Here is a 27,806-nt window from a genome sequence, read left to right as displayed (position 1 = left end):
TGTAGAAAATAGTAAAAATAAAGAAAAATGAGTAGGAAAAATGAGTAAAAATGACTCTTGAATGAGTGAGTAGGTGTGTCCAAACGTTTGACTGGCATTGTAATAGGAATGCAAGACTTTATCGTATTCTTTTTACAAGCGATCGACCGGTTGTTGACCACTGCTCTAGAGAAACTGTGTATGGAGTTCAGAGGGAAAATAGAACAAAATAGGATTCAAATAATTTAACTGACGTCGGTCAATTAGTTGTTTAAAAAACAAAAAATAACATACATTTCAAACCGCTTAGCACTATCACACACACACAGCGCAATACAAACACAGTGCAATACAAATCATTCATCCAGTAAAAACACTTGAAATAATACACAGTTTATGTTAAATGAAAAATTATGCAAATGTTATTGATATTATTCATCTTCAAAATACACTGGGATATTGTGCTCCCTATAGCTAATGACACTAGCTAGGAAAATGTGAAATAAATTGATAAAATGATGAAGTGGTTAGATTTCTAATTTGAAAGTTATCCCCTCAGTCTCTCTCTGTTTCTCTCACTCACATAAACATGTTTTTCTTTCTCTCACCTCTCATCTTTCTCTCGTGATATTTCCATCTGTTATAAATCATTAAAACTCAAACCCAACGCCCAACACACACATGGACAACACCTCTGCCCGCCTGTCTGTCTCATACACACACACACCCATCCCCACACACACACAAATGTCCCTGTGATATCGGTAGTGTACAGATCATTGTCTGTTATGTAACCCTAAAGGCCATGATGGAATCGAGGTGATGCGACTTCCTGCTGGGAAGATCTGGCTGCCGGACATCGTCCTCGTCGACAAGTAAGAAACTAGACTGCTCAGTTGGTAGAGCATGGCACTAGCAACGACAGGGTCAATGCTTCGCTTCCTGCTGGGGCCACCTTTACGAAAATCTATGCATGCACCGATGTCACATGCTAAATGGTATATATTATTACTTGGGTTCAGGTCCATTTCAATCAATTCAGGAAGTTATCAGACATTCCAATTCCAAAATGAACAAGATGACCTGATAATGTATACAGTATAATACAAATCTCTTGAGCTCCTGAGTGGTCACAGTCATTTAGATACTAAATAGCTAAAGGATGTTGGGTATTTTTCGGGCCTCTGTTCATTCAACATCATGTATTTGACTTAACTGCAATAGTTTGGGCTGGACGGGTCAGTCAGGGTGTAGAGTGTAGAAACAGACACACACTTCCAATGAACGGGACATGGACATGGACGCATACAAGAAATCCCGTTACGACCTCTGATGAGACATCAAACATGCAAAAGGACAATAGAAGAGAAAGGTGGAATCCTACTACACCAGCTACGATGCTTGTTGTATGTGCCAGAGCTTGCAGACGATAACGGATTACGAAGGGGAACCCAGCCATGAGCTGCCCAGCGACGCAGGACTCCCGAACTAGCTAAATGCCTTTTATGCTCGCTTTGAGGAATATAACACTGTGCCTTGCGAGAAATCCCCTGCTTTTCCAATCACTGTATGATCTCGCTCTCTGTGCCTGATTGTGAGCAACATTTTCAACAGGTTAACTTCTTATGGCTGGTGGCAGTATTGAGTAGCTTGGATGGATAAGGTGCCCGAGAGTAAACTGCCTGCTACTCAGGGCCAGAGCCTAAGATATGCATATCATTAGTAGATTTGGATAGAAGACCAGACTGTTTAATCTGCTACCATCCGGCAAATGGTACCGGAGCATCGGCTCTCGGTCCAACAGGCTCAGAGACAGCTTCTACCCCCAAGCCATAAAACTGCTAAATAGCCAGACTGCTAAAAAGTAAATTAATGGTACCCGAACAATCTGCACTGATCCTATCTTGCACCGACCCTACGCACTCTCACTAGACTATATATATATATATATATATATACACAGTCACTACACACACACACGTACATACACTCACTAGACTTTATATACACACACCATATACACTCTCACTAGACTTTATATACACACACACCATATACACTCACTAGACTTTATATACACACCATATACCTTTGATGATACAGTGGTAGCAATACAAGGTTATAACACTTACAGAAAATACAGAAATGCCAATGGTAGAGATGTTGCTGTTTATATTCAGAACCACATTACTGTAAAGTTTAGAGAGGATCTCATGTTAAATACTGTTGAAGTAATATGTCTACAGGTCCATCTGCCTCACCTAAAGGCCATTCTTTTGGGAAGCTGCTATAGACTACCAAATGCTAACAGTCAACTTGATAACGTGTGAAATGCTTGATAATGTATGTGATATCACCAGATGTATATTTTCTGGGTGATTTAAATATTGACTGGCTTTCATCAAGCTGCCCACTTTAAAAAAAGCTTAACTATAACCAGTGCCTGCAACCTAGTTCAGGTTCAGTCAAACTACCAGGATAGTTATAGACAGCACAGGAATGAAATCAACTTGTATTGATCACATCTTTACCTCATGCTGCAGAAATCAGCTTGAAAGCAGTATCCAGATCCATTAGATGTAGTGATCACAATATAAACTCAGCAAAAAAGAAATGTCCTTTCACTGTCAAGTGCGTATATTTTCAGCAAACTTACATATTTGTATGAACATAACAAGATTCAAAATTTGAGACATAAGTTCCACAGACATGTGACAAGAAAAAGTGAATAATGTTTCACTGAACAAAGGGGTCAAAATCAAAAGTAAGTCAGTATCTGCTGTGGCCACCAGCTGCATTAAGTACTGCAGTGCATCTCCTCATGGACACCAGATTTGCCAGATCTTGCTGTGAGATGTTACCCCACTCTTCCACCAAGGCATCTGCAAGGGATGGCCCTAGCCCTCACCCTCTGATCCAACAGGTCACAGATGTGCTCAATAGGATTGAGATCAGGGCTCTTCACTGACCATGGCAGAACACTGACATTCCTGTCTTGCAGGAAATCACACACAGAACGAGCACTATGGCTGGTGGCATTGTCATGCTGGAGGGTCATGTCAGGATGAGCCTGCAGGAAGGGTACCACATGAGGGAGGAGGATGTATTCCCTGTAACGCACAGCGTGAGATTGCCTGCAATGACAACAAGCTCAGTCCAATGATTCTGTGACACACGGACCTTCCACCTCCAAATCGATCCCAGAGTACAGGCCTCGGTGTAACGCTCATTCCTTTGACGATAAACGCAAATTCTACCATCATCCCTGGTGAGACAAAACCGCAACTCGTCAATCCTGTCTTTTTGCCAGTCCTGTCTGGTCCAGTGACGGTGGGTTTTTGCCCATAGGCAACGATTTTGCTGCCGATGTCTGGTGAGGATCTGCCTTACAACAGGCCTACAAGCCCTCAGTCCAGCCTCTCTCAGCCTATTGTGGACAGTCTGAGCACTGATTGTGCGTTCCTGGTGTAACTCGGGCAGTTGTTGCCATCCTGTACCTGTCCCACAGGTGTGATGTTCGGATGTACCGATCCTGTGCAGGTGTTGTTACACATGGTCTACCACTGAGAGGACAATCAGTTGTCCGTCCTGTCTCGCTGTAGCACTGTCTTAGACGTCTCACTGTGCTGACATTGCAATTTAAGAAACTACACTATGAAAGAAAGATAAAATGACAATGAATGATAGTAAAATGCTTTGGAGCACCTTAAATAAATGTATTGGGAAAAAGGGCAAACTCAGCTCCATCACTCAGAATCAGATGGTTCATTCATTACAAAACCAACTACTTTAATTATTTTTTCATTGGCAAGAATTGTAAACTTAGGCATGACATGCCAGCAACAAACACTAACACTAGACATCCAAGTATATCTGACCAAATTATGAAAGACAAGAGTTGTAATTGTGAATTCTGTAAAGTGAGTGTGGAAGAGGTGAAAAAAATATTGTTAACTATCTGACAACTTGGATGGAAAATTACTCAGAATAATAGAGTAAGATATTGCCATTCCTTTTTGCCTTATTTTAAATTTAAGCCTACCAGAAAGTGTGCCCCCAGGCCTAGAGGGAACCAAAAGTAATTCCGCTATATAAGAATAATAAAGCCCCCTTTACTGGCTCAAATAGCTGACCAATCAGCCTGTTACCAAACCTTGTGTTGAAGCTATTTTACAGTAAACAAATTGACAACATACTTTCAGCACGCTTATAGGAAAGGACATTCAACAAGCACAACACTTGCACAAATGACTGATGATTGGCTGAGAGAAATTGATAAAAAAAGATAGCGGGGGCTGTTTTGTTAGACTTCAGTGCGGCTTTTGACATTATTGATCATAGTCTGTTGCTGGAAAAACGTGTGTGTTATGGCTTTACACCCCCTGCTAAATTGTGGACGAAGAGTTACCTGTCTAACAGAACACAGAGGGTGTTTTTTATGGAAGCCTCTCCAACATAATCCAGGTAGAATCAGGAATTCCCCAGGGCAGCTGTCTAGGCCCCCTTTTTTCAGTCTTTACAGATGACATGCCACTATGTATGCGGATGACTCAACACAATACACGTCAGCTACTACAGTGACTGAAACGACTGCAACACTTAACAAAGAGCTACGTTTAGTTTTAGAATGGGTGGCAAGGAATAAATTAATCCTAAATATTTAAAAACTAAAAGCATTGTATTTGGGACAAATCATTCACCAAACTCTAAATCTCAACTAAATATTGTAATAAATAAATAGGAAATTTAGGAAGTTGAGGTGACTAAACCGCTTGGAGTAACCTTAGATTGTAAACTGTCATGGTAAAAAAATATTAATACAACAGTAGCTAAGATGGGGAGAAGTCTGTCCATAATACGCTGCTTTACCTTCTTAACAGCACTATCAACAAAGTAGGACCTGCAGGCCCTAGTTTTGTCACATCTGGACTACTGTTCAGTCGTGTGGTCAGGTGCCACAAAAAGGAACATGGCAGTGCGGCTGGCTCTTGGATGTACAGAGAGCAAATAATAATATGCATGTCAATCTCTCCTGGCTCAAAGTGGAAGAGAGATTGACTTCATCCCTACTTGTATTAATAAGAGGTATTGGCATGTTGAATGCACCAAGCTCTGTTAGAACTAATGGCACACAGCTCGGACACCCATGCATACCCTACAAGACATGCCAACATGGGTCTCTTCACAGTCCCAAAGTCCAGAACAGACTATGGGAGGCACACAGTACTACATAGAGCCATGACTACATGGAAATCTATTCCACATCATGTAAATGATGCAAGCAGTAAAATTCGATTTAAAAAACAGATCAAAATACACCTTATGTAACAGCAGGGACCGTGAAGCAACACAAACAGACACAAACACACGCATACACACGACAACATACTATTGGGTTCTGAGAACATGAAAATATACTTATTGATGTCACTGATGGTGTGCTGAGGTTTAGAGGGTCTACACCAGAAGTTAATGGTTATAGGAGGAAGGTATATAGTGGGAGCAACTAAGCTTGGAATGTGTTGAGTGCAGGGAAGCGATTACATGTGGCAGGCATTGATAAGGGGAGATGGGTGGAGAAACTAACAATGCCACTGTGGGAGAGAGGGTCATGTATAACATTTACATTATGTCCGGATATGTTATTGTTAGCCATCAGGGATCCTATGGGAGGAGAAGAGACACAGTCTGGTTCCAGTCACCATGACAGCCTTGAGTTGGGGAGGAGTGAGGAAGAACAGATATCACTAAAGTTCTGTCTAGCACCAGAGATGCATTGGCTGTTCAGTTGTGGAGGAGGAGACTCAGCCTAGGAGAAAGGGTTAAATATCAGTGCTTGTGTGAAATGTCGGTCGTCTGAATTACAGCTGTATCGACCCTTTGGGAAGAATTCAACTTGGTTAACCCTTTTGGAACCCTTTTTTCTAAGAGTGTAAGACATAAGCGTTTAGTCACTATTAAACTCATAATGCAAGGCACAGAGACATCAACACAATTAGACCGGCATGTTTAGCACCCAGAGTACTGTACACTGCATGGTTTTATGGGCTTGGCAGTGGGCTGGTGAAAGCCCGTCCTCAGGACTAACCCCCTCTAAAACCATGTCCCTGTGAAGGTGTTTTCAGAGATAAAATTACAAACATTGATCACCCTCACACACACACAGACACAGGCACAGACGGGTGCACTAACTTGCCCACACACAGGTACACAAGCACGCACACACACACATATGCATGAGTCCGCATATGTGAATCCAGCTCCACTCCCCACTGATTCTCCACTCTTCGGTGCTAGGTGAGTGGGTTCCTAGCTGGAGCGTTATCTAAGCGGTTCTCGGTGCGGAGACAATGGCTCTGTTATTGGGGAGCAGTGCTGCTTAATTACCTATAAAGCAGTGATGAATGGAGCGGAGGGGATATTTACAGCACAGTTAACGGGAGCCTCCACACCGACTGAGTGAGTATTTGTACTTATTATGGATCCCCATTAGCTGCTGCCTTGGCAAAAGTATTGCATTTATACAATTTTAAAAACATTACAATACATTCACAGATTTTACAACACACTGTGTGCCCTCAGGCTCCTATTCCACCATCACATATCTACAATACAAAATATATGTGTACGTGTGTGTATAGTGCATATTGTTAGGATGCAATTTTGAGTAAATAACTCACGGACACTAGAGAACCTTAATCTTCTGTCCACATAGGAGAACCCTTTGGGTTTCATGTAGAACTCTGAAGAAAGGGTTCTACATGGAACCCAAAATGGTTCTGCCTGGAACCAAGAGGGTTATTCAATGGGAACAGCCAAATAACCCATTTAGGTACTTAGATAGAAACTTATTTCTAAGAGTGTACAGTCCTATAGACAGAATGGCTCTCATGTACAGTGAGAATGGTATTCTTCTGTTTCTAACTCTCTCACTCTCCTCCTCCCTTCCCCCCTCCCTCCCTTTCTGCAGTAATGATGGTGTGTTTGATGTGGCCCTCCGTGTGGCTATCCAGGCTTATAGTAGTGGGAGGGTGACCTGGTCTCCCCTTGCCCTCTTCTGCAGCCCCTGTGGGGTCAAGGTGACACACACATGTGCACGAGTGAGCAAACAAACACACAAATGGGCGTACACATGTACACTGTCACATACACAAACGGATGTACACATATACACTGTCACACACACACATTCATAAATGGACGCACAGACACACACATACGCAGACAACCACACACTTTTACCTTTCCGTGTGTCTGTTACCTTTGTCGTAACACCATCTCCTCTTCCTGTTTCCTGTGTCCAGGTGGTGTACTTCCCGTTGACCGGCAGAGCTGCACCATGGTGTTCTAGACCTACACCTACATCAGAGGTGGACCTGCAGTACGCCCTGGATAACCAGGGCAATGAGATCAAAGAGATACAATGTGATGGCTTCAGTGATGACGATATGAGAAGGCACACACACACACATCCTGGACGAGAAGGGGATTGAGTAGGGGTGTGCCGACATGGCCATTCTCGTATTCGTAGGGAGTGGTGAGTGGTACATCCGTCCCCGCCCAGCAGGAAGAACGCGAACTTCTACCTCATCATCGAGAGGAAGCCTCTTTACTACGTCCTCATCCCCTGCATCGACATTCAACTTCTACCTGCCACCCGATGCTGGTGAAATAGCACAGATCTAGGATCAGTGTAATAATGATGTATTAATGTACTAGAAGGCTTACCACACATTGGAACATATTTAGGATCAGTTTAGCCTCATATAATAATCGTTTGAACAGATAAATGTATTGATATAGTCTTCATTTATAGAACCATATTATTACGAATCCCTTTTGGCCCGACAGTCTAGGGGAGATGGTAACGAGACCCGGAACAGTCTAGGGGAGATGGTAACGAGACCCGTAACAGTCTAGGGGAGATGGTAACGAGACCCGGAACAGTCTAGGGGAGATGGTAACGAGACCCGGAACAGTCTAGGGGAGATGGTAACGAGACCCGTAACAGTCTAGGGGAGATGGTAACGAGACCCGGAACAGTCTAGGGGAGATGGTAACGAGACCCGTAACAGTCTAGGGGAGATGGTAACGAGACCCGTAACAGTCTAGGGGAGATGGTAACGAGACCCGTAACAGTCTAGGGGAGATGGTAACGAGACCCGTAACAGTCTAGGGGAGATGGTAACGAGACCCGTAACAGTCTAGGGGAGATGGTAACGAGACCCGTAACAGTCTAGGGGAGATGGTAACGAGACCCGTAACAGTCTAGGGGAGATGGTAACGAGACCCGGAACAGTCTAGGGGAGATGGTAACGAGACCCGGAACAGTCTAGGGGAGATGGTAACGAGACCCGGAACATAACTCATGCACATTATAATAGTGAAAAGTCAAAGTGGCTGAGCTGGACCCAAGGAAAGAAACAATAAGCATCCAAAACACCCCTAAGCTAGACTAGCCTATTTCAACAACAGCTAACGAACTAACCAAAAATACAGTGGGTGGTCCGCCCAGTTCTAACTAGTGTTTTTAACACACACACACACACACACACTCAGGATACCTGTATCTGTAACACATATACAGAGTAGGCTACAAAACATTATGGACACCTGATCTTTCCATGGCATAGACTGACCAGGTGAATCCAGGTGAAAGCTATTATCCCTTATTGATGTCGCTTGTTTAATCCACTTCAGTCAGTGTAGATGAAGGGGAGGAGACAAAGAATACTTTTTAAGCCTTGTGACAATTGAGACATGGATTGTGTATGTGTGCCATTCAGAGGGTGAATGGGCAAGACAAAAGATTTAACTGCCTATGAACAGGGTATGGTAGTAGGTTTGTGTCACCGGTTTGTGTCAAGAACTGCAACACTGCTGGGTTTTTCACACTCAACAGTTTCCTGTGTGTATCAAGAATGGTCCACCACCAGCCTGTGGGAATCTTTGGAGTCAACATGGGCCAGCATCCCTGTGGAATGCTTTCGACAACTCTCATATGAGTCTATCAGTGTGCAGAGATGGTGTAGTTCTCCTATACCCTTCCTCTTCCTACCCTTATTCTTCCTACACACACAGCCTCTCATGGGTGATCACAGGCACAGAAGCTTCAGTCAGGCTTTGACACACACACACACACTCACACACACACACACACACACACACACACACACACACACACACACACACACACACACACACACACACACACACACACACACACACAATGTCTCTGTCTCTCACACACACACACTCACACACACTCACACACACACACACACACACACACACACACACACACACACACACACACACACACACACACACACACACACACACACACACACACACACACACACACACACAGCTAGTGAAAACCCACATGCCTGTGAACGTGTTTCTCTTTAGGCTTCTGTGGGAGAGGAGTTAGAGAGAGAGAGGGTCACACTTTGAGAGAAGTGGCCATGCATAGCAGCACAATACACAGACTGTACAAGGACACATTTAAGCCCAGCTCCCTGGGGCTCTGAATGTAAAGTGTCTCGCTCTGTCTCGGCTCAGCTCTGTGTGTCTCTATGGAGCCCCTCAAGTTCTCATACACACATGCAAGCAAAGACACACACCATCCTTGTGGCACGAACACTTACAGTGTGAAAACAGCCTGAATCATGTCCTTTCTGCACCTTTGTTATGTCACTTGCTGAAGTTACCTTTACAGCTAGGAGCATTGTATGTACATTTCTCCATCTGTTTGTCAGTAGGAGTGAGTGTTTTCAAGGTTAATTTAGCCATTTTTGTCTGATTCATCAATATGTTTTTTTTTTTTTTACATTGTACTGTAACACAATGGGAGCATCACTTCAGGGCTCCCTTTCTCCTCAGAAAGGAAACGAGAGACGAATCCCCATTAGAATTCATTAACTGGTGAATGACACGGGCCAGCTAACGTTAACACACAGAATCCCTTATGGTACGTTCCTTCCATTCAGTAACTTCCCAAATAATCCATTAGGCTCTACAAATCCCCTCTGTGTCACATTAACCTGACCACAGAACTCTGTTGTGTCCTCTGTGGTGTGTAGCCACGGGAGAGGAGGAGGGTGGGGTGGAGTGTGTGTGGTTGGGTGCATGCATGTGTGTGTGTGTGTGTGTGTGTGTGTGTGTGTGTGTGTGTGTGTGTGTGTGTGTGTGTGTGTGTGTGTGTGTGTGTGTGTGTGTGTGTGTGTGTGTGTGTGTGTGTGTGTGTGTGTGTGTGCATGTCTAATATGTCCAATATAACATGTAGTTTGGACACACCTACTCATTCAAGGGTTTTTCGTTTCTACGTTGTAGAATAATAGGGAAGACATCAAAACTAGACTAAAAGTCACTTTCTCAGTCTTTCAAAGATCACTTGTAAAAATGGGAATAACTTCACAGATCTTCATTTTAAAGGGTTCCAGCACGGTTTCCCGTGCTTGTTGAATCAACCATAACCAATTAATGAACATGCTCCTGTGGAACGGTGGTTAAGACACTAGCAGCTTAGGTAGGCAATTAAATCACTCAGACATATGGGGGCTACACCAAGAGATTCGTATGGACAGTCAAAGCAGAGGTGAAGAGGGACCTCGAGCGCGGGGAACCTCCTAGCCATTCCAATGAGTTTGACATTACTCCATTTGTAACAAGTTTTTCAAAAACCCTCAATGAAGCTTAACTCTAATGTTAAGAAACATTTTGAGGAGACACAGAATCGTTTTGAGCCCCTGAAACCGGTTGAACTTCATTTCAGCGTTTAGGAGAAACAAGAACCTCGACGACATCTTGGTGAATGCTTCCATAGGTAGTGGGAAAGTGCAGGTTAATCCTCGTTTTAGATGTGGGAAACACCTGCAAAATGAATATATGGGAATGGGGGCTCCGGTTTGGCAGAACTTCCAGCTGGAGTCATCCAATCTGGTCTATTTGATAGAATGTAAAGAATGTAACAAACTGTATGTAGGAGAAACCAAAAATCAATTGATGAAATGTCTAAAACAACACGTGTATTACAAAGAGAGAGTGGATGAAATGACAGAATCATATGTACACTTTCATACACATGGAAAAAAGAACATATCTATCTATCACTGGCCTCGAGTTGGGGGTGGGGTGGTCCAAGGCCCAAAGATTGGCAGCAGAGAAAAGGTGGATAACAAATGACTTGCCCCAATCGGTCTCAATGAGATTGACAACAGTCCCTTTGCAGATATTACTCTGATATATTTTTTTATAACATGTTGTTTGTGTGGGGTGGCACTACTATATATACTACCAATTAACCTCTAACCCAATTTTAATAGATCCTCTATCAAAAATATTTCTCACATAATCTTCATGGGATTTCTTCCTGTTGTTTTTGCGATTTGCATGATAACAGAATATAGTTTTTCCTCTTTTGAATTTAAAAGGAGGCTATTTTGAATTCTACCCCTCCTCTTATTACACTTGTTTCAACAATTAGCACTTATTTATGTATAGTTGCCAACATGTATAGTTGCAAAGAGCAAACAACAAGCTGCACAAGAACTCACTACTGTAATGGTCCAGGTTACAAAGTGGCTCAGTGACTCGTGTTTGCATCTCAATGTGAAAAAAACTGTTTGCATGTTCTTCACAAAGAGGGCAACAGATGCTACTGAGCCAGATGTCTATGTGTCAGGGGAGAAGCTCCAGGTGGTATCCGATTTTAAGTACCTTGGCATCATACTTGATTCCAACCTCTCTTTTAAAAAGCATGTGAAAAAGGTAATTCAAATAACCAAATTCAACCTAGCTAATTTCCGATTTATATGAAATTGTTTGGCTACAGAGGTAGCAAAACTGTACTTCAAATCTATGATACTCCCCCACTTAACATACTGCTTGACTAGTTGGGCCCAAGCTTGCTGTACAACATTAAAACCTATTCAGTCTGTCTACAAACAGGCTCTCAAAGTGCTTGATAGGAAGCACAATAGCCATCATCATTGTCACATCCTTAGAAAGCATGAGCTCTTGAGTTGGGAAAATATTGTGCAATACACCGACGCATGTCTTGTATTCAAGATCCTCAATGGCCTGGCTCCCCCTCCACTCAATATTTTTGTTAAACAGAAAACCCAGACATATGGCAGCAGATCCACAAGGTCTGCCATGAGAGGTGACTGTATAGTTCCCCTAAGGAAAAGCACCTTTAGTAAATCTGCATTCTCTGTGAGAGCTTCCCATGTCTGGAATACACTGCCATCAGACACACATAACTGCACCACATATCACACTTTCACAAAATGCTTGAAGACATGGCTAAAGGTCAATCAGATTTGTGAACATGGTCCCTAGCTGTGTGTTGCCACTCTCCATGTTGTCTGTTGTCTGTAGCTTGTGAGGTGTGGAAACACTTTGTTGCTTTTATGAATTTTGTCTTGCTGCTTTTTGTTTTATGCTGCTCTGTCTGTATGCTACGTCTTGCTTGTCCTATGTTGCTATGTCTGTATGCTATGTCTTGCTTGTCCTATGTTGCTCTGTCTGTATGCTATGTCTTGCTTGTCCTATGTTTGCTCTGTCTGTATGCTATGTCTTGCTTGTCCTATGTTGCTATGTCTTGCTTGTCCTATGTTTGCTCTGTCTGTATGCTATGTCTTGCTTGTCCTATGTTGCTATGTCTTGCTTGTCCTATGTTGCTATGTCTTGCTTGTCCTATGTTTGCTCTGTCTGTATGCTATGTCTTGCTTGTCCTATGTTGCTATGTCTTGCTTGTCCTATGTTTGCTCTGTCTGTATGCTATGTCTTGCTTGTCCTATGTTGCTATGTCTTGCTTGTCCTATGTTGCTCTGTCTGTATGCTATGTCTTGCTTGTCCTATGTTGCTCTGTCTGTATGCTATGTCTTGCTTGTCCTATGTTTGCTCTGTCTGTATGCTATGTCTTGCTTGTCCTATGTTGCTATGTCTTGCTTGTCCTATGTTGCTCTGTCTGTATGCTATGTCTTGCTTGTTCTATGTTGCTATGTCTTGCTTGTCCTATGTTTGCTCTGTCTGTATGCTATGTCTTGCTTGTCCTATGTTGCTATGTCTTGCTTGTCCTATGTTGCTCTGTCTGTATGCTATGTCTTGCTTGTCCTATGTTGCTATGTCTTGCTTGTCCTATGTTGCTCTGTCTGTATGCTATGTCTTGCTTGTCCTATGTTGCTATGTCTTGCTTGTCCTATGTTGCTCTGTCTGTATGCTATGTCTTGCTTGCCCTATGTTGCTATGTCTGTATGCTATGTCTTGCTTGTCCTATGTTGCTATGTCTGTATGCTATGTCTTGCTTGTCCTATGTTGCTCTGTCTGTATGCTATGTCTTGCTTGTCCTATGTTGCTCTGTCTGTATGCTATGTCTTGCTTGTCCTATGTTGCTATGTCTGTATGCTATGTCTTGCTTGTCCTATGTTGCTCTGTCTGTATGCTATGTCTTGCTTGTCCTATGTTGCTCTGTCTGTATGCTATGTCTTGCTTGTCCTATGTTGCTCTGTCTGTATGCTATGTCTTGCTTGTCCTATGTTGCTCTGTCTGTATGCTACGTCTTGCTTGTCCTATGTTGCTCTGTCTGTATGCTATGTCTTGCTTGTCCTATGTTGCTATGTCTTGCTTGTCCTATGTTGCTATTGTTTATATTGTAATTGTTTTTAATAACCTGCCCAGGGACTGCGGTTGAAAATTAGCCGGTTGGCTAAAACCGGCACTTTTACTGAAATGTTGATTAATGTGCACTGTCCCTGTAAAAATAAAAATAAACTCAAATAAATAAATAAACTCAAACATCAGTACTTACAAACTTTTGAGGCAAAAAAAATCTATATATATATTTATTAATGAATTTATCCTTTCATATTTGTTTATTCCATCTATTCCATCTAGTGACCACTAACAAACATTACAGGGAACTAACTACCCTTTATTCTGGTTGGAAGATTTGAGTGTTCTGGGACCACTTCATCTATTTTTACAATGTATTAAAATTGTATTTTGGTTTTAACTAGAAGTTCATAAAATAAGTGGGGTAATTGTCTATGTGCTCGTGCACCCTGTACTCCTTGTGGGTACGTTTTTGTCCCCTTACCTAACCTTAACCCTCACCCTAACCATAACCCTCATCCTAACCATAACCCTCATCCTAACCTTACCCTAACCTTAATCCTCACCTAACCCTAAAATCTTAACCCTTACCTTAATCTTTTTCAATTTAAACTTGGATGGAGTGATGTCAGAGTTGTACATTCCATGGATCCCGGATAGCACTAGCCCATAAAGATAGGTTAGGTTTTTATTTATTTATTTATTATTATTTTTTATTTCACCTTTATTTAACCAGGTAGGCTAGTTGAGAACAAGTTCTCATTTGCAACTGCGACCTGGCCAAGATAAAGCATAGCAGTGTGAACAGACAACACAGAGTTACACATGGAGTAAACAATTAACAAGTCAATAACACAGTAGAAAAAAAGGGGGGAGTCTATATACAATGTGTGCAAAAGGCATGAGGAGGTAGGCGAATGATTACAATTTTGCAGATTAACACTGGAGTGATAAATGATCAGATGGTCATGTACAGGTAGAGATATTGGTGTGCAAAAGAGCAGAAAAGTAAATAAATAAAAACAGTATGGGGATGAGGTAGGTGAAAATGGGTGGGCTATTTACCAATAGACTATGTACAGCTGCAGCGATCGGTTAGCTGCTCAGATAGCTGATGTTTGAAGTTGGTGAGGGAGATAAAAGTCTCCAACTTCAGCGATTTTTGCAATTCGTTCCAGTTACAGGCAGCAGAGTACTGGAACGAAAGGCGGCCAAATGAGGTGTTGGCTTTAGGGATGATCAGTGAGATACACCTGCTGGAGCGCGTGCTACGGATGGGTGTTGCCATCGTGACCAGTGAACTGAGATAAGGCGGAGCTTTACCTAGCATGGACTTGTAGATGACCTGGAGCCAGTGGGTCTGGCGACGAATATGTAGCGAGGGCCAGCCGACTAGAGCATACAAGTCGCAGTGGTGGGTGGTATAAGGTGCTTTAGTGACAAAACAGATGGCACTGTGATAGACTGATAGGTTGCATCTGAATAAGGAATCAGATATGACCAGCAATGATGTCTTAATTATGTAAAAAATCAACGTCAAGAAATTAGTTATTGGTGAACACAGTAATAACCTTGAAAAATCAGAATAATCTTGTTTATTTGCATAGGCCTATTTGTAACAAGCAGGCTATGGAAGAAAGCGCAGTACACAATTCAAAGACACATGAGACCAGTTTTTTTTTTACAATCATACAAATATATTAGATTTTATTCAATTATATCCAATAACATGTCTCCCTTGACTTTGTGTAAGTTATTATAGAAATGAATACAGATCATATTGCAAAAGCAGAGAAGACAAGGGTTCAAGGAGTAGTAGAGTGTGTATTGGGGGAAGGGAGAGGGGGAGTAAATATAGGACTCCTTGTCTTTCTTTTTTGATGTATCCTGTAAATGTTGGACGCATGCATGCTTGTAGTACAGTCCATCTGTGACTCTCTCCACTGCCGTAGGCTATAGTGCTCAAAACAGCCTTAGATAAATCTTTATTCCTTTATTGTCCCATTCTCTGTTTTTTCGGTGATACATGGTTCGGTGTTTTGCTTTTAGATGGTATGGTGTTGTTGTCCTCTTTGTGTGCAACAGGGGGCACACTGCGATGCACATCTGCCCCCCAAGCCCCCCCCCCCCCACCTCACCCGGCCACGTTTCCATGGTTATGGTAGTCCCATTGTTTTGGTACAAAAATAGTGTCATCGTGGTTTTGTTGTTAGCTGGAAGACCGAAGTACTGATTTTTCATTGGAAGACATGAAACAAGTAATATGGAGAATTTCGTAAAATCCCTTTTTGGAAGACTTCATCATCATCATCATAGTCATCATCATCACAATAACTTGGATCATCCATGCAATACAAAACTGTAGGGGGCTCCAATGTACGAAGCAGACCCCTTTTATCAATGGCAGAATCACACACGTGGGTTATACGGTGTGTGTGTGTGTGTGTGTGTGAGAGAGAGATAGAGAGAGACAGTGAATGAGCAGTCTGCATGCTGCTGGGGAGCCAATTAGATTCCTCTCAGGGTTCATAGGTCAGAGGTCATCCAGTTTGATTGACAGGTCTGTATCCATGGTGAGGGGTACTAGGGCTCCGGAAGACATAGTAGCCAAAAGATTAATATCATTCCGTCTTTAGACACAATCACTCACTAATATTTTACTTTTCTCTTTGCCTTTTTGTTGACATTGTTGAGTTGGGGTTCAGTGTTGGGTTGGCGGTACATATCAGAGTCCAATTTGAAACCAGTCATGATCAAATCAAGAAAGAAACATACATGGATGGACCAACTAAGATATATACATTAAACAACTCCAATGCTATGGACAGAATCTCCCAAAAGTACCTTCTTTACAACAGTCACAATAACCCCAACAACATACCCCCATGACAATCAAATAACAATCAATCTCAGTCTTCACCAACAAGATCCCACTTTAAAAAACAGTAATACATTTTCAGCATACCATCAGACCATAGTAGTTACTGTGCAGCAGGCCTAGGCTCAAATACTATTCAAATAGCATTTGTTTGCCCTAGTCTGCCTGCAGTGCCATAAGGGTAGGGTTTGCATTCTTACCGGTATTCTATTACTTCCATTGTGCCAGGACAGCTCAATCAAGCCCACATGAAGTATTTGTAATGATTCCAAATACTATTGAACCCAGGCCTGGTATTTATTTATTTAACCAGAAAAAGCCCATTGAGACAAACAGTATGCAGTGCCTCAGTGGTGGGGCAGCTCCCCAGCTTAGCTCCTATTTTAAAGGTGACCTCTGTGATTCACATCTGCGCCGGCCCAGCCCGACATGCAGAAGTGCTGTGTGTGCATTGCAGATGTGCTTCAGGACAGGACTGTACCTTTAAAATGCAGCACTACTCTGAGGACTAACAGAGATTGGAGATACTGGCCAGAGGTATTTTAGCATTAAACGCAGGGCTGGGTTGGGTCAGGGCCTCAATAGAAAACTATTTTGTCAAGCAGCTTCAGAAACAAAATATCTGAGAACGGGACCTTGACTTAGTTCTTTTGTCAAAGCATGTGAGCTTTTCTCTTTCAATTTTGTGTCTCTTTTCTGCTGCATTGCAGATGTGGGAAGAAGGACTACACCCCAAAGTAACACACACAGACACATGCAACAGCAACTCCGATCACAAACAAACGTGGCAAAACGTTTTTAAAAGTAAAAGGTCTGACAAAACACATTTGCTAAGTTGTTTAACACTCTCGTAGATATACTGTATAACCTGTGTTGCATCTTTTAATGAAGTGTCTTCCTTTCTGCCCAACGACTAGTTCTCATTGATTTGGCGTCTCAATGTTTTCCTCTCCTCACTCACAAGCGCACACACACACAGAGACAGAGGGAATGGACACATTTTCACACTTTGCTACAGTACCTGTAGGCGGTACACAGAGATAGACAGATGGATGAGATGCAGAGAGGAGTGTGTGTAAAAGTTACACACACACACACTCTCACACCCTCTTCATAAGGGTTGAAGGGGAGTTGTGTTTGGGAGACGGATCAGAAGAGGAAGTGAAACTTCAAAGTGTGGCCGAGTGGGCAAGAGTTAGTTGCCCCCCTCCCTCCCTCTCCTTTGAGTCCTCCAGGACTCCAGACGACCTACACTACAGTTATCTCTCTCTCTCTCTCTCTCTCTCTCTCTCAGTGTGTACTGACTGGGGAGAGAAGGAGGGAAAGATGGAAGGAGAAAAGACCCCTGGTAACACCGGGCAAACGGAGTGGGTGAACCTCCATCGCTTAACCCTATTTAATAACCATATCTCACACGCACATACACACACATTTGAACTCTCTATTGCACAAGCATCCACACGGTCTCTCTCTCCCACTTACAAATGTAGAGTGAATAGTATTAATATAATATAATACGCTCTCAAAAGGGAGGATATTTAGCATTTAAAATAGAGTCCAGGGGCAAGTTATGGGGAGCTTAACAGCTGTAAATCCAGCTCTTGATCACTCTGATCAATTTATGGTCAGGTAATACACGGGATGGAGAGATAAAGCAGATAGACAAGAGATGAATGGCCGTCCAAAGACACAGTAATTCATGCTGAATGACATGAAGTGATAGCTAACTCCCCGAAGGAAGGCAAGGGATATGGAGAGACATGGAAGAAAAGAGAGAGGAGGAGTATGTCTGTTCTTGGATGTATTCAACACTTCAGTGGATCAGGGAACACTTTGAACATGGCAAAAACACAGCACAACCCGAACCACACCATCCTCGTGGGGGCCAAACAGTTGATTCCCGGGTCAAAATCCTATTTTCCCTAACCCTTAATCCTATTAAACCTAACCCTAACCCCCAAACCCTAATTCTAACCCTAATTGTAACCTTAAAACTAACACCTAAGTCTAAAATTGCCTTTTTCATTTTGGGGACCGCAAAATGTCCCCATTTGTCTGAATTGTCCTTTTTTTTACTATCCTTATGAGGACTTCACACACTCTCCTCAGTGGAGAAGCACTACAACTCTTGCAACTCCATGAACACCGATGTTGTTCCCCCACTCTGCATCTAACAGAAGAAAGTGAAAAACACTGCAAACACCTGGGGGGCCTAAAACAACACTGGTGCTCATCTGAATAACTACATTATCCTCGCATGTGTTTTACTGTAGTGTTGTACTATTTCCAATGAGCTATTGTTCATTCTATATTCATTATTGCAACCTACAGGCATATGTAAATAAATGAAAACTTGTTTGTTTGTTGAATAAGTCAGGTTCATTATAATGAAAATGACTTTGTGTGTGTATGTGAGTGCGCGTGCATGTTTGATTCTGTATGAGATGGAAGCTCAGTACAATCCTACACTCCATAACCTACACACCAGCATAGCAGCACCCTGTGGCTACATATCTGCTCATACAGGTGCTCACACCTTGTGTGTGCTCGTAGATATACTGTCCCTGTACTGTATGTATAAACACACACACGTTGTGTAACCATTTGAAGGGTTAAAACAAACAGGATTACATTTGGTGTAAAATTGTACCTACTCCTACACTGACACACCTTTATGAACACACACCAATCATACTGTATGTAATATGACATACACACGCAGATGATAACACACACACACACTCACATTCAGTGCTCACTGTAATGTAATCTCAACTTGCTAGAGTGCCAGTGTTATACTGGCACAACATCATCAAATCACCATCAAGCATTTCGCTACACGCAATAACATCTGCTAAACACGTGTATGTGACAAATAAAATTTGATCACCATATCAGCTAGACAGGGACTAGCTTAGCATTAGCCCTTAACTAGCTTTCTTTTCTCATTGCTAATAGTAATGCTTGTGGAGGGTGTGCATTCAGAGTTGTGATGTAAAATAATGTAATGCATGCGCAGACAGTGGTTGATACGTAATGTATTGCAACATAGATTTCCCCAGCCCTTAAATAAAACTGTAAAACTCACAGGATTCATGGCTATTTCACATACAGTATATCCAATTTATGGATTCACTGGCCTTATTCAACATTGACCGGTTTGATAAACTAGCGGAAGCGCTCATTTAATGTAACCTATTGTTTTCTCCTCTCCTCCCCTCCGCTCCTCCCCACTCCACTCCTCCCCTCTCATCTCCTTCTCGCCACTCTCATCCCCTCCTCCCCACCCCTCCTCCCCTCTCATACACTCCTCTGCTCCATCCCCTCCTCTCCTCTCATCTATCTCCTCCTCCCCACTCCACTCCTCCCCTTTCATCCCCTCCTCCCCATTCCACTCCCCTCCTCTCATCCATCTCCCTCCCACTCCATTCCACTCCTCCCCTATCATCCCCTCCTCTTTTCCATCGCCTCCTCCCCACTCTACTCCTCTCATCCCCTCCATCTCCTCATCCCCCTTTCCTGACAGTCTCACACCATTTAGTTCTAATCTGAGGCAGAAGGAATCTTCCTAGAGACTCATGTTCTCAGAACCTTTCTATAATTGGACATGCTTGGAATTAGCTTGTGGAATCAGTGGGTCAGATGTCTGTGTGTGTGTGTGTGTGTGTGTGTGTGTGTGTGTGTGTGTGTGTGTGTGTGTGTGTGTGTGTGTGTGTGTGTGTGTGTGTGTGTGTGATCATAGGCCTTTAGGCTCAGCAACCGGGCTTCCCAAATACATAAATCAGAGGCCCTATTTAATTGCTTAATTGAAGTGAATAGTCTGAATCAGTGAGAACCAGAAAGTCTGACAGACAGCCTGACAGACAGATAGCCTGACAGGCAGACAGACAGACAGACAGACAGATGGCCAGACAGCCTGACAGACAGCCTGACTGACAGACAGCCTGACAGACAGCAAATGGACAGCCTGCTATTCTAACAGACAGATAGCCTGCTAGCCTAACAGACAGACAGACAGACAGCCAGATGGCCAGACAGCCTGACAGACAGCCTGACAGACAGCCTGACAGATAGACAGCCTGACAGACAGACAGCCTGCTAGCCTAACAGACAGACAGCCTGCTAGCATAACAGACAGACAGCCTGCTAGCCTAACAGACAGACAGCCTGACAGACAGCCTGACAGATAGACAGCCTAACAGACAGCCTGCTAGCCTAACAGACAGACAGCCTGCTAGCCTAACAGACACAGCCTGCTAGCCTAACAGACAGACAGCCTGCTAGCATAACAGACAGACAGCCTGCTAGCCTAACAGACAGACAGCCTGCTAGCCTAACAGACAGACAGCCTGCTAGCATAACAGACAGACAGCCTGCTAGCATAACAGACAGACAGCCTGCTAGCATAACAGACAGACAGCCTGCTAGCCTAACAGACAGACGGCCTGCTAGCCTAACAGACAGACGGCCTGCTAGCATAACAGACAGACCGCCTGCTAGCCTAACATACAGACAGCCTGCTAGCCTAACAGACAGACAGTCTGCTAGCATAACAGACAGACAGCTTGCTAGCCTAACAGACAGACAGCCTGCTAGCATAACAGACAGACAGCCTGCTAGCCTAACAGACAGACAGCCTACTAGCCTAACAGACAGACAGCCTGCTAGCCTAACAGACAGACAGCCTGCTAGCCTAACAGACAGACAGCCTGCTAGCCTAACAGACAGACAGCCTGCTAGCCTAACAGACAGACAGCCTGCTAGCCTAACAGACATACAGACACACAACATTATACAACATGGACCCTGGAGGATTGCAACACTGTCGTGTTACAGCTCGCTCACTTTCACAACAGACAGAGCGAGTGAGAGAGAGAGAGAGAGAGAGAGAGAGAGAGAGAGAGTGAGAGAGAGAGAGAGAGAGAGTGTGTGTGTGGGAGAGAGAGAGATGAAGATGCCTGGTGTCAGCACCTTATTTAGGATTACCAGGTCTGGAAAAAGCCATCGTAATTCCTATAATTCTCTCTGAACCCTCGTTCATCCCTTTCTCTCCTCTGGCTTGACAAACAAGTAGTGGTGTAAAGTACTTAAGTAAAAAATACTTTAAAGTACTAGTTAATTAGTTTTTGGGGTATCTGTACTTTACTATTTATATTTTAGACTACTTTTACTTTACTATATTCCTTATGAAAATATTGAACTTTTACTACATACATTTCTCTTGACACCCAAAAGTACTTGTTATATTTTGAGTGCTTAGCAGGAGAGGAAAATAGTCAAATTCACGCACTTATCAACCAAACATCCCTGGTCATCCCTACTGCCTCTGATCTGGCAGACTCACTAAACACACATGCTTCATTTGTAAATGATGTCTGAGTGTTGGAGTGTGCCCCCTGACTTTCCAGAAATTAAAAAAAGAAAATGGTGCCATCTGGTTTCCTTAATGTAAGGAATTTGAAATGATTTATGCTTTTAGTTTTGATACTTAAGTATATTTTAAACCAAATACTTTTAGACTTTTACTCAAGTAGAATTTCACTGGGTGACATTTACTTTTACTTGAGTCATTTTATATTAAGGTTTCTTTACTTTTACTCAAGTATGAAAGTTGGGTACTTTTTCCACCACCGCAAACAAGCCCACTCACTCTAAAGTAGTGAATCTCTCCTCCATCTACCACTCTGCCCTAGCTCTCTGGCTCCCAAATGGCACCATATTCCCTACATAGTGCACTACTTTTGATCAGGGCCCATAGGGCTATGTAGGAAATAGTTTGCGGTAACACTTTATTTGGATAGTCCATCTGTAACTATCTACTAACCATAGCTCGAACACTAACCCTAACTAACCTTAACCTTAACCCTTATCCTAACCCTAAACTTAACTCTTACCCTAACCTTACCCTTATTCTAACCCTAATTGTAACCTTAACAAGTAGTTGCTCATCAACAGATAGTTTGTTGACAGTATGACCATATATCCGGATTATCCAAATAAAGTGTGACCTAACATTCCATTTGGGATGGGAACTCCAATCCCTCCTGTAACCACATCAAGGTAAAATAAAATAAAAACATCATAGTCTTGTAGACGCATGTCAACGACAGGCACCGTATTCCCTGTACTGCTTGACCTTTGACCAGAGCTCTGGTCGGTACCATTTCGTATTAGCAACCTGTAACTGGCGCTGTCAACGTCAACGTCAACAAAGCAACAGATTTCATACTGTACAACAATGACGTTGCTATGGGCAATGACCAGACATGATGGTGTAGCGTGCAGTACAGGAGGCTCGTAATAACTACGGTCTGCTCAGGATACTGGATCATGTGTTGAAGAGGTTCAGTGCGTACTAGTTGGTCATTACATCGGAAGTTGAGATCAACAACAGAAATAAACATGGAACCAGGAGGTTATTAGCCTGGGTGCCATTCTGTTTGGCCTGATAATTCCATAAAGAGGCTGTAGCCCTCAGGAAAGAACCACAACTGTCCTGCAATAACATACACAGCTACAAAAACACTCAAACAAAACCACAATAGGCCTACGGCACAGGAGGCTGCTGAGGGGAGGATGGCTCATAATAATGCCCAGAACGGAGCAAATGGAATGGCATCAAACACATGAAAACACATTTGCTACCATTCCACTCATTCCGCTCCAGCCACTACCACGAGCCCGTCCACCCCAATTAAGGTGCCACTGACCTGCTGTGGGCCCTACAGTATGTATCTCCCTGGCTGAAGGCATGAGCTAGAGAAATTATACATTGTGTTGTAGTGATAGGAGGGTGTATTGCAAACAGATTCTCAGAGACTCACACCATCTCACTGATGGTATCATTACCATTCCTTAAGCCCTGACCCGCACACAATCACCACTCTCTCTCAGCAGGGTGTGTGTGTGTGTGTGTGTATGTGTGTAGTTCAATGCAGTGCAGTGGGGAGGTTCCTCTCTCTCTTTCAAGAGGTATGGGAGATTTTGATTAGAGAGCTGCTGTTAACAGCCCTAGAGAAGAACGAGGAAGTTTCTCTTGTGCTGCCAAGTGGAAAATTGACTCCGTGTCACAAACTAATCAAATTTCACCAAAGGTGAACGAGAGAAAGAAAAAAAGAAAAGAGAACCTCCACATCATTGCTTAAGTATGGAGCGGATTGCTATGGTCACAAAGGTGCTGACGGACAGAGAATACCTGGTAACAGATGTGAAGAGAACAACAGGGTGTTTGGGAACACGTCCCATGTGGCACCCGAATTCCCTTTATAGTGCACTACTTTTGACCAGAGTCCTGTGCAAGCTTTGGTCAGAAGTAGTGCACTATAAACGGAATAGAGTGAAATTTCACATCCTTGGTCAACCTTACATTAGTATGGATGAAACCTGTGGGAATATAGAACAATACGGCCCCCTCTACGCGCTGCTCGGTGGGGCAGGGGGGAAACATTTGACGGTGACACCCCTTTGTAATAAAAACAGGAAGACTTTGTTCGCCAGTCAGTGTCAGTGCCAGTCAGTGCCCATTGCCCCCTGTCTTCTCCGTGCGCTAGGAAGTTTTGGTTTTGGAGGGCGGGTCTTTCTTGCCGTTCTGCAGCACGGGCGAATCGGAGGTCTTGGCCGTTTTTCTGGGCGGACTCAGCTCGGCGACCACCACCACTTCATGCAGCGAAGGCTCCCTGTACATTGCCACTGTATGGGGGAGAGAAGGCGAGGGAGGGAGAGAGAGGGGAGGGAGGAGGGGAGGAGGAGGAAGGGGGGAAGAGGGTGGAAATAGGGGAAGGGAGAGAAGGAAGGGATGGGATAAAAGGATGGGAAAAAAAGAAGTGAGAGAGGAGAGAGACAATAACATTGAGCTGAACAAATCTATTTTTTAAATGAGACCTGAGCAACATCTACAGTAGCCAACTGGTCTTTGCAGAAAGACCGCTTGCTGCCCACAACGTTACAAATGTTCCAGCATGTCCTATGTCTGGGATGTCTGAGAATAGTAGCCTACCTTCTATGAGTTTGGGCAGGAAGTGGGCCGCCCCTTTGGTCTTCTTGACCCTGTTGCCCTTCATGACCTGTCCGTCCCGGTTGATGCCGATGTACCAGGCCCTGCCCGACTGGGTCTGCCGGTACAGGATTGACGAGTACGTCACGTAGTAGTTCTCAAACACACTCTCTTTGAACTTGCACTCTGGGGTGAAGTGTTCCTGTAGATTAGAAGACAGAGACACAGTGATATTCATAGGTGAGCACATGGGGAACACAAACACAGATAAGCAGATGTAGCGCACTCACACACTCACTCATGCTCTAACTCACTCACTCATGCTCTAACTCACTCACACACTCACACACTCACTCATGCTCTAACTCACTCACTCACTCACTCAATCACACACTCACTCATGCTCTAACTCACTCACACACTCACTCACTCACTCACTCACTCACTCACTCACTCACTCACACACTCACTCATGCTCTAACTCACTCACACACTCACTCACTCACTCACTCACTCACTCACTCACTCACTCACTCACTCACTCATACACTCACTCATGCTCTAACTCACTCACACACTCACTCACTCACACACTCACTCACTCACACTACACACTCCAGATCAGTGGACAAGAACAACATATTGAAAGTGCTGACAAATATTTTGATTCCATATATTTAATTTCAAATTCCAAAGGCTCAGATGGGGAATTGCGCAGAATGGAGCCCACATTTCCTTGTGACAGGGTTAGGGGAGGATCTGTGTCTGTTGCGCAAAATTAACACAACACGTGCACGTGCACGCTCACACACACGTGCACACACACACACGCACACACACACACGCGCACACACACACGCGCACACACACACGTGCACACACACACACACACACGTGCACACACACACGCGCACAGACACACACACACACACACGCGCACACACACACACTCACACACACACGCACACACACACATGCTCACACACGCACACACACGCACACACACACACACGTGCACACACACGCTCGCACACACACACACACACACACACACACACACACATTTTGCACACCCAATTTTTCAGTTTTTGATTTGTTAAAAAAGTTTGAAATATCCAATAAATGTCGTTCCACTTCATGATTGTGTCCCACTTGTTGTTGATTCTTCAGAAAAAATACAGTTTTATATCTTTATGTTTGAAGCCTGAAATGTGGCAAAAGGTCGCAAAGTTCAAGGGGGCCGAATACTTTCGCAAGGCACTGTATATCACCATCCTGTCCATCTTTGTCACCATCCTGTCCATCTATATCACCATCCTGTCCATCTTTGTTACCATCCTGTCCATCTATATCACCATTCTGTCCATCTTTGTTACCATCCTGTCCATCTATATCACCATCCTGTCCATCTTTGTTACCATCCTGTCCATCTATATCACCATCCTGTCCATCTATATCTATCACTATCCTGTCCATCTATATCTATACCACCATCCTATCCATCTATATCACCATCTTGTCCATCCACATCTATATCTATAAAGCACATTTTTTGTCCATTAAAATAACATAAAAATTATCAGAAATACAGTGTTGTAACGGCAGATTTCCTCCTCTTCGTCTGAAGAGGAGGTGTAGCAGGGATCGGACCAAAACGCAGCGTGGTAAGTGTCCAAATCGTTTATTATAAAACATAAACTGAACACTAAGAAATACAAAACAATAAATGTGACCATGAACGAAACCGAAACAGTACCGTGTGGCGACAAACACAGATACGGAAACAAACACCCACAAACCAACAGTGAAACCCAGGCTACCTAAGTATGATTCTCAATCAGAGACAACTAACGACACCTGCCTCTGATTGAGAACCATACTAGGCCGAAACAGAAACCTAAACATAGAAACACAAAACATAGACTGCCCACTCCAACTCACGCCCTGACCATACTAAATAAAGACAAAACAAAGGAAAATAAAGGTCAGAACGTGACTAGTGTAGACATTGTTAATGTTGTAAATGAGTGTTGTAGCTGGAAACAGTTGATTTTTATGGAATATCTACAAAGGCGTACAGAGGCCCATTATCAGCAACCATCACTCCTGTGTTCCAATGGCACGTTGTGTTAGATAATCCAAGTTGATCATTTTAAAAGGCTAATTGATCATTAGAAAAGCATTTTGCAATTATGTTAGCACAGCTAAAAACGGTTGTTTCAGATTAAAGAAGCAATCAAATTTGCCTTCTTTAGACTAGTTGAGTATCTGGAGAATCAGCATTTATGTGTTTGATAACAGGCGCAAAATGGCCAGAAACAAAAACCTTACTTCTGAAACTCGTCAGTCTATTCCATGCGAAACATTCTCATGACACTGAAGATCTCATACAATGCTGTATACTACTCCATTCACAGAACAGCGCAAACTGGCTCTAACCAGAATAGAAAGAGGAGTGGGAGGCACCGGTGCACAACTGAGCAAGAGGACAAGCACATTAGAGTGTCTAGTTTGAGACGCCTCACAAGTCCTCAACTGGCAGCTTCATTAAATAGTACCCGCAAAACACCAGACTCAACGTCAACAGTGAAGAGGTGACTCCGGGATGCTGGCCTTTTAGGCAGAGTTGCAAAGAAAAAGCCATATCTCAGACTGGCCAATAAAAAGAAAAGATTAAGATGGGCAAAAGAACACAGAAACTGGACAGAGGAACTCTGCCTAGAAGGCCAGCATCCCAGAGTCGTCTCTTCACTGTTGACGTTGAGACTGGTGTTTTACAGGATGGTGTCCATCTATATCTATATCACCATCCTGTCCATCTATATCTATGTCACCATCCGGTCCATTTATATATATATCTATATCACCAATCTGTCCATCTATATCTATATCACCATCCTGTCCATCTATATCTATATCACCATCCTGTCCATCGATATCTATATCTACGTCACCATCCGGTCCATTTATATATATATCTATATCACCAATCTGTCCATCTATGGATCTGACAAGAATGTGTCAGTTACCATAATATGCTCTCTCCCTCTCTCCATCTCCCACTCTCTCGCTCTCTGTCTCCCTCAGAATTTCCCCCTCTCCTCTCTTTCTCTCTCTCTGTCCCTCCCTCTCCCTCCCCCTTCATTTGGTATCCTTGTCGAGGAACAAACCAATTTTCAGGATTGATTTGGAGCCTTGATGTGACTGGTGAACAGAAAATCCCTGAATAAGGACTTTACTCTCCCTCTCTTCAACATCCATCTGCGTATCTCTCCCTCCTTTCTTTCCTCTCATTCTTACCTCTGTTTACCTCTCCTACTTTTTCCCTTTCTCTCT

At 43.3% G+C, this 27,806-nt stretch overlaps 1 protein-coding gene across 1 annotated transcript in view; it reads right to left on the bottom strand.

Moving 5' to 3' along the window:
- Positions 1-23,087: 23,087 nt before the first annotated feature.
- Positions 23,088-27,806, bottom strand: part of LOC109906833 (fibroblast growth factor 14-like) — a 58,972-nt gene continuing 54,253 nt past the window's right edge. The window contains exons 4-5 of the mRNA XM_031793094.1: positions 24,474-24,672; positions 23,088-24,166 (exon numbers count right to left, since the gene is read on the bottom strand). Of these exons, the coding sequence (XP_031648954.1) occupies positions 24,024-24,166; positions 24,474-24,672 (342 nt within the window). The 3' untranslated portion in view covers positions 23,088-24,023. The remainder of the gene's footprint in view (positions 24,167-24,473; positions 24,673-27,806) is intronic.

Source organism: Oncorhynchus kisutch, linkage group LG16 (assembly GCF_002021735.2).
Source record: "Oncorhynchus kisutch isolate 150728-3 linkage group LG16, Okis_V2, whole genome shotgun sequence".
Classification (NCBI taxonomy): domain Eukaryota; kingdom Metazoa; phylum Chordata; class Actinopteri; order Salmoniformes; family Salmonidae; genus Oncorhynchus; species Oncorhynchus kisutch.
This window is presented reverse-complemented; position numbering and strand designations above follow the sequence as displayed.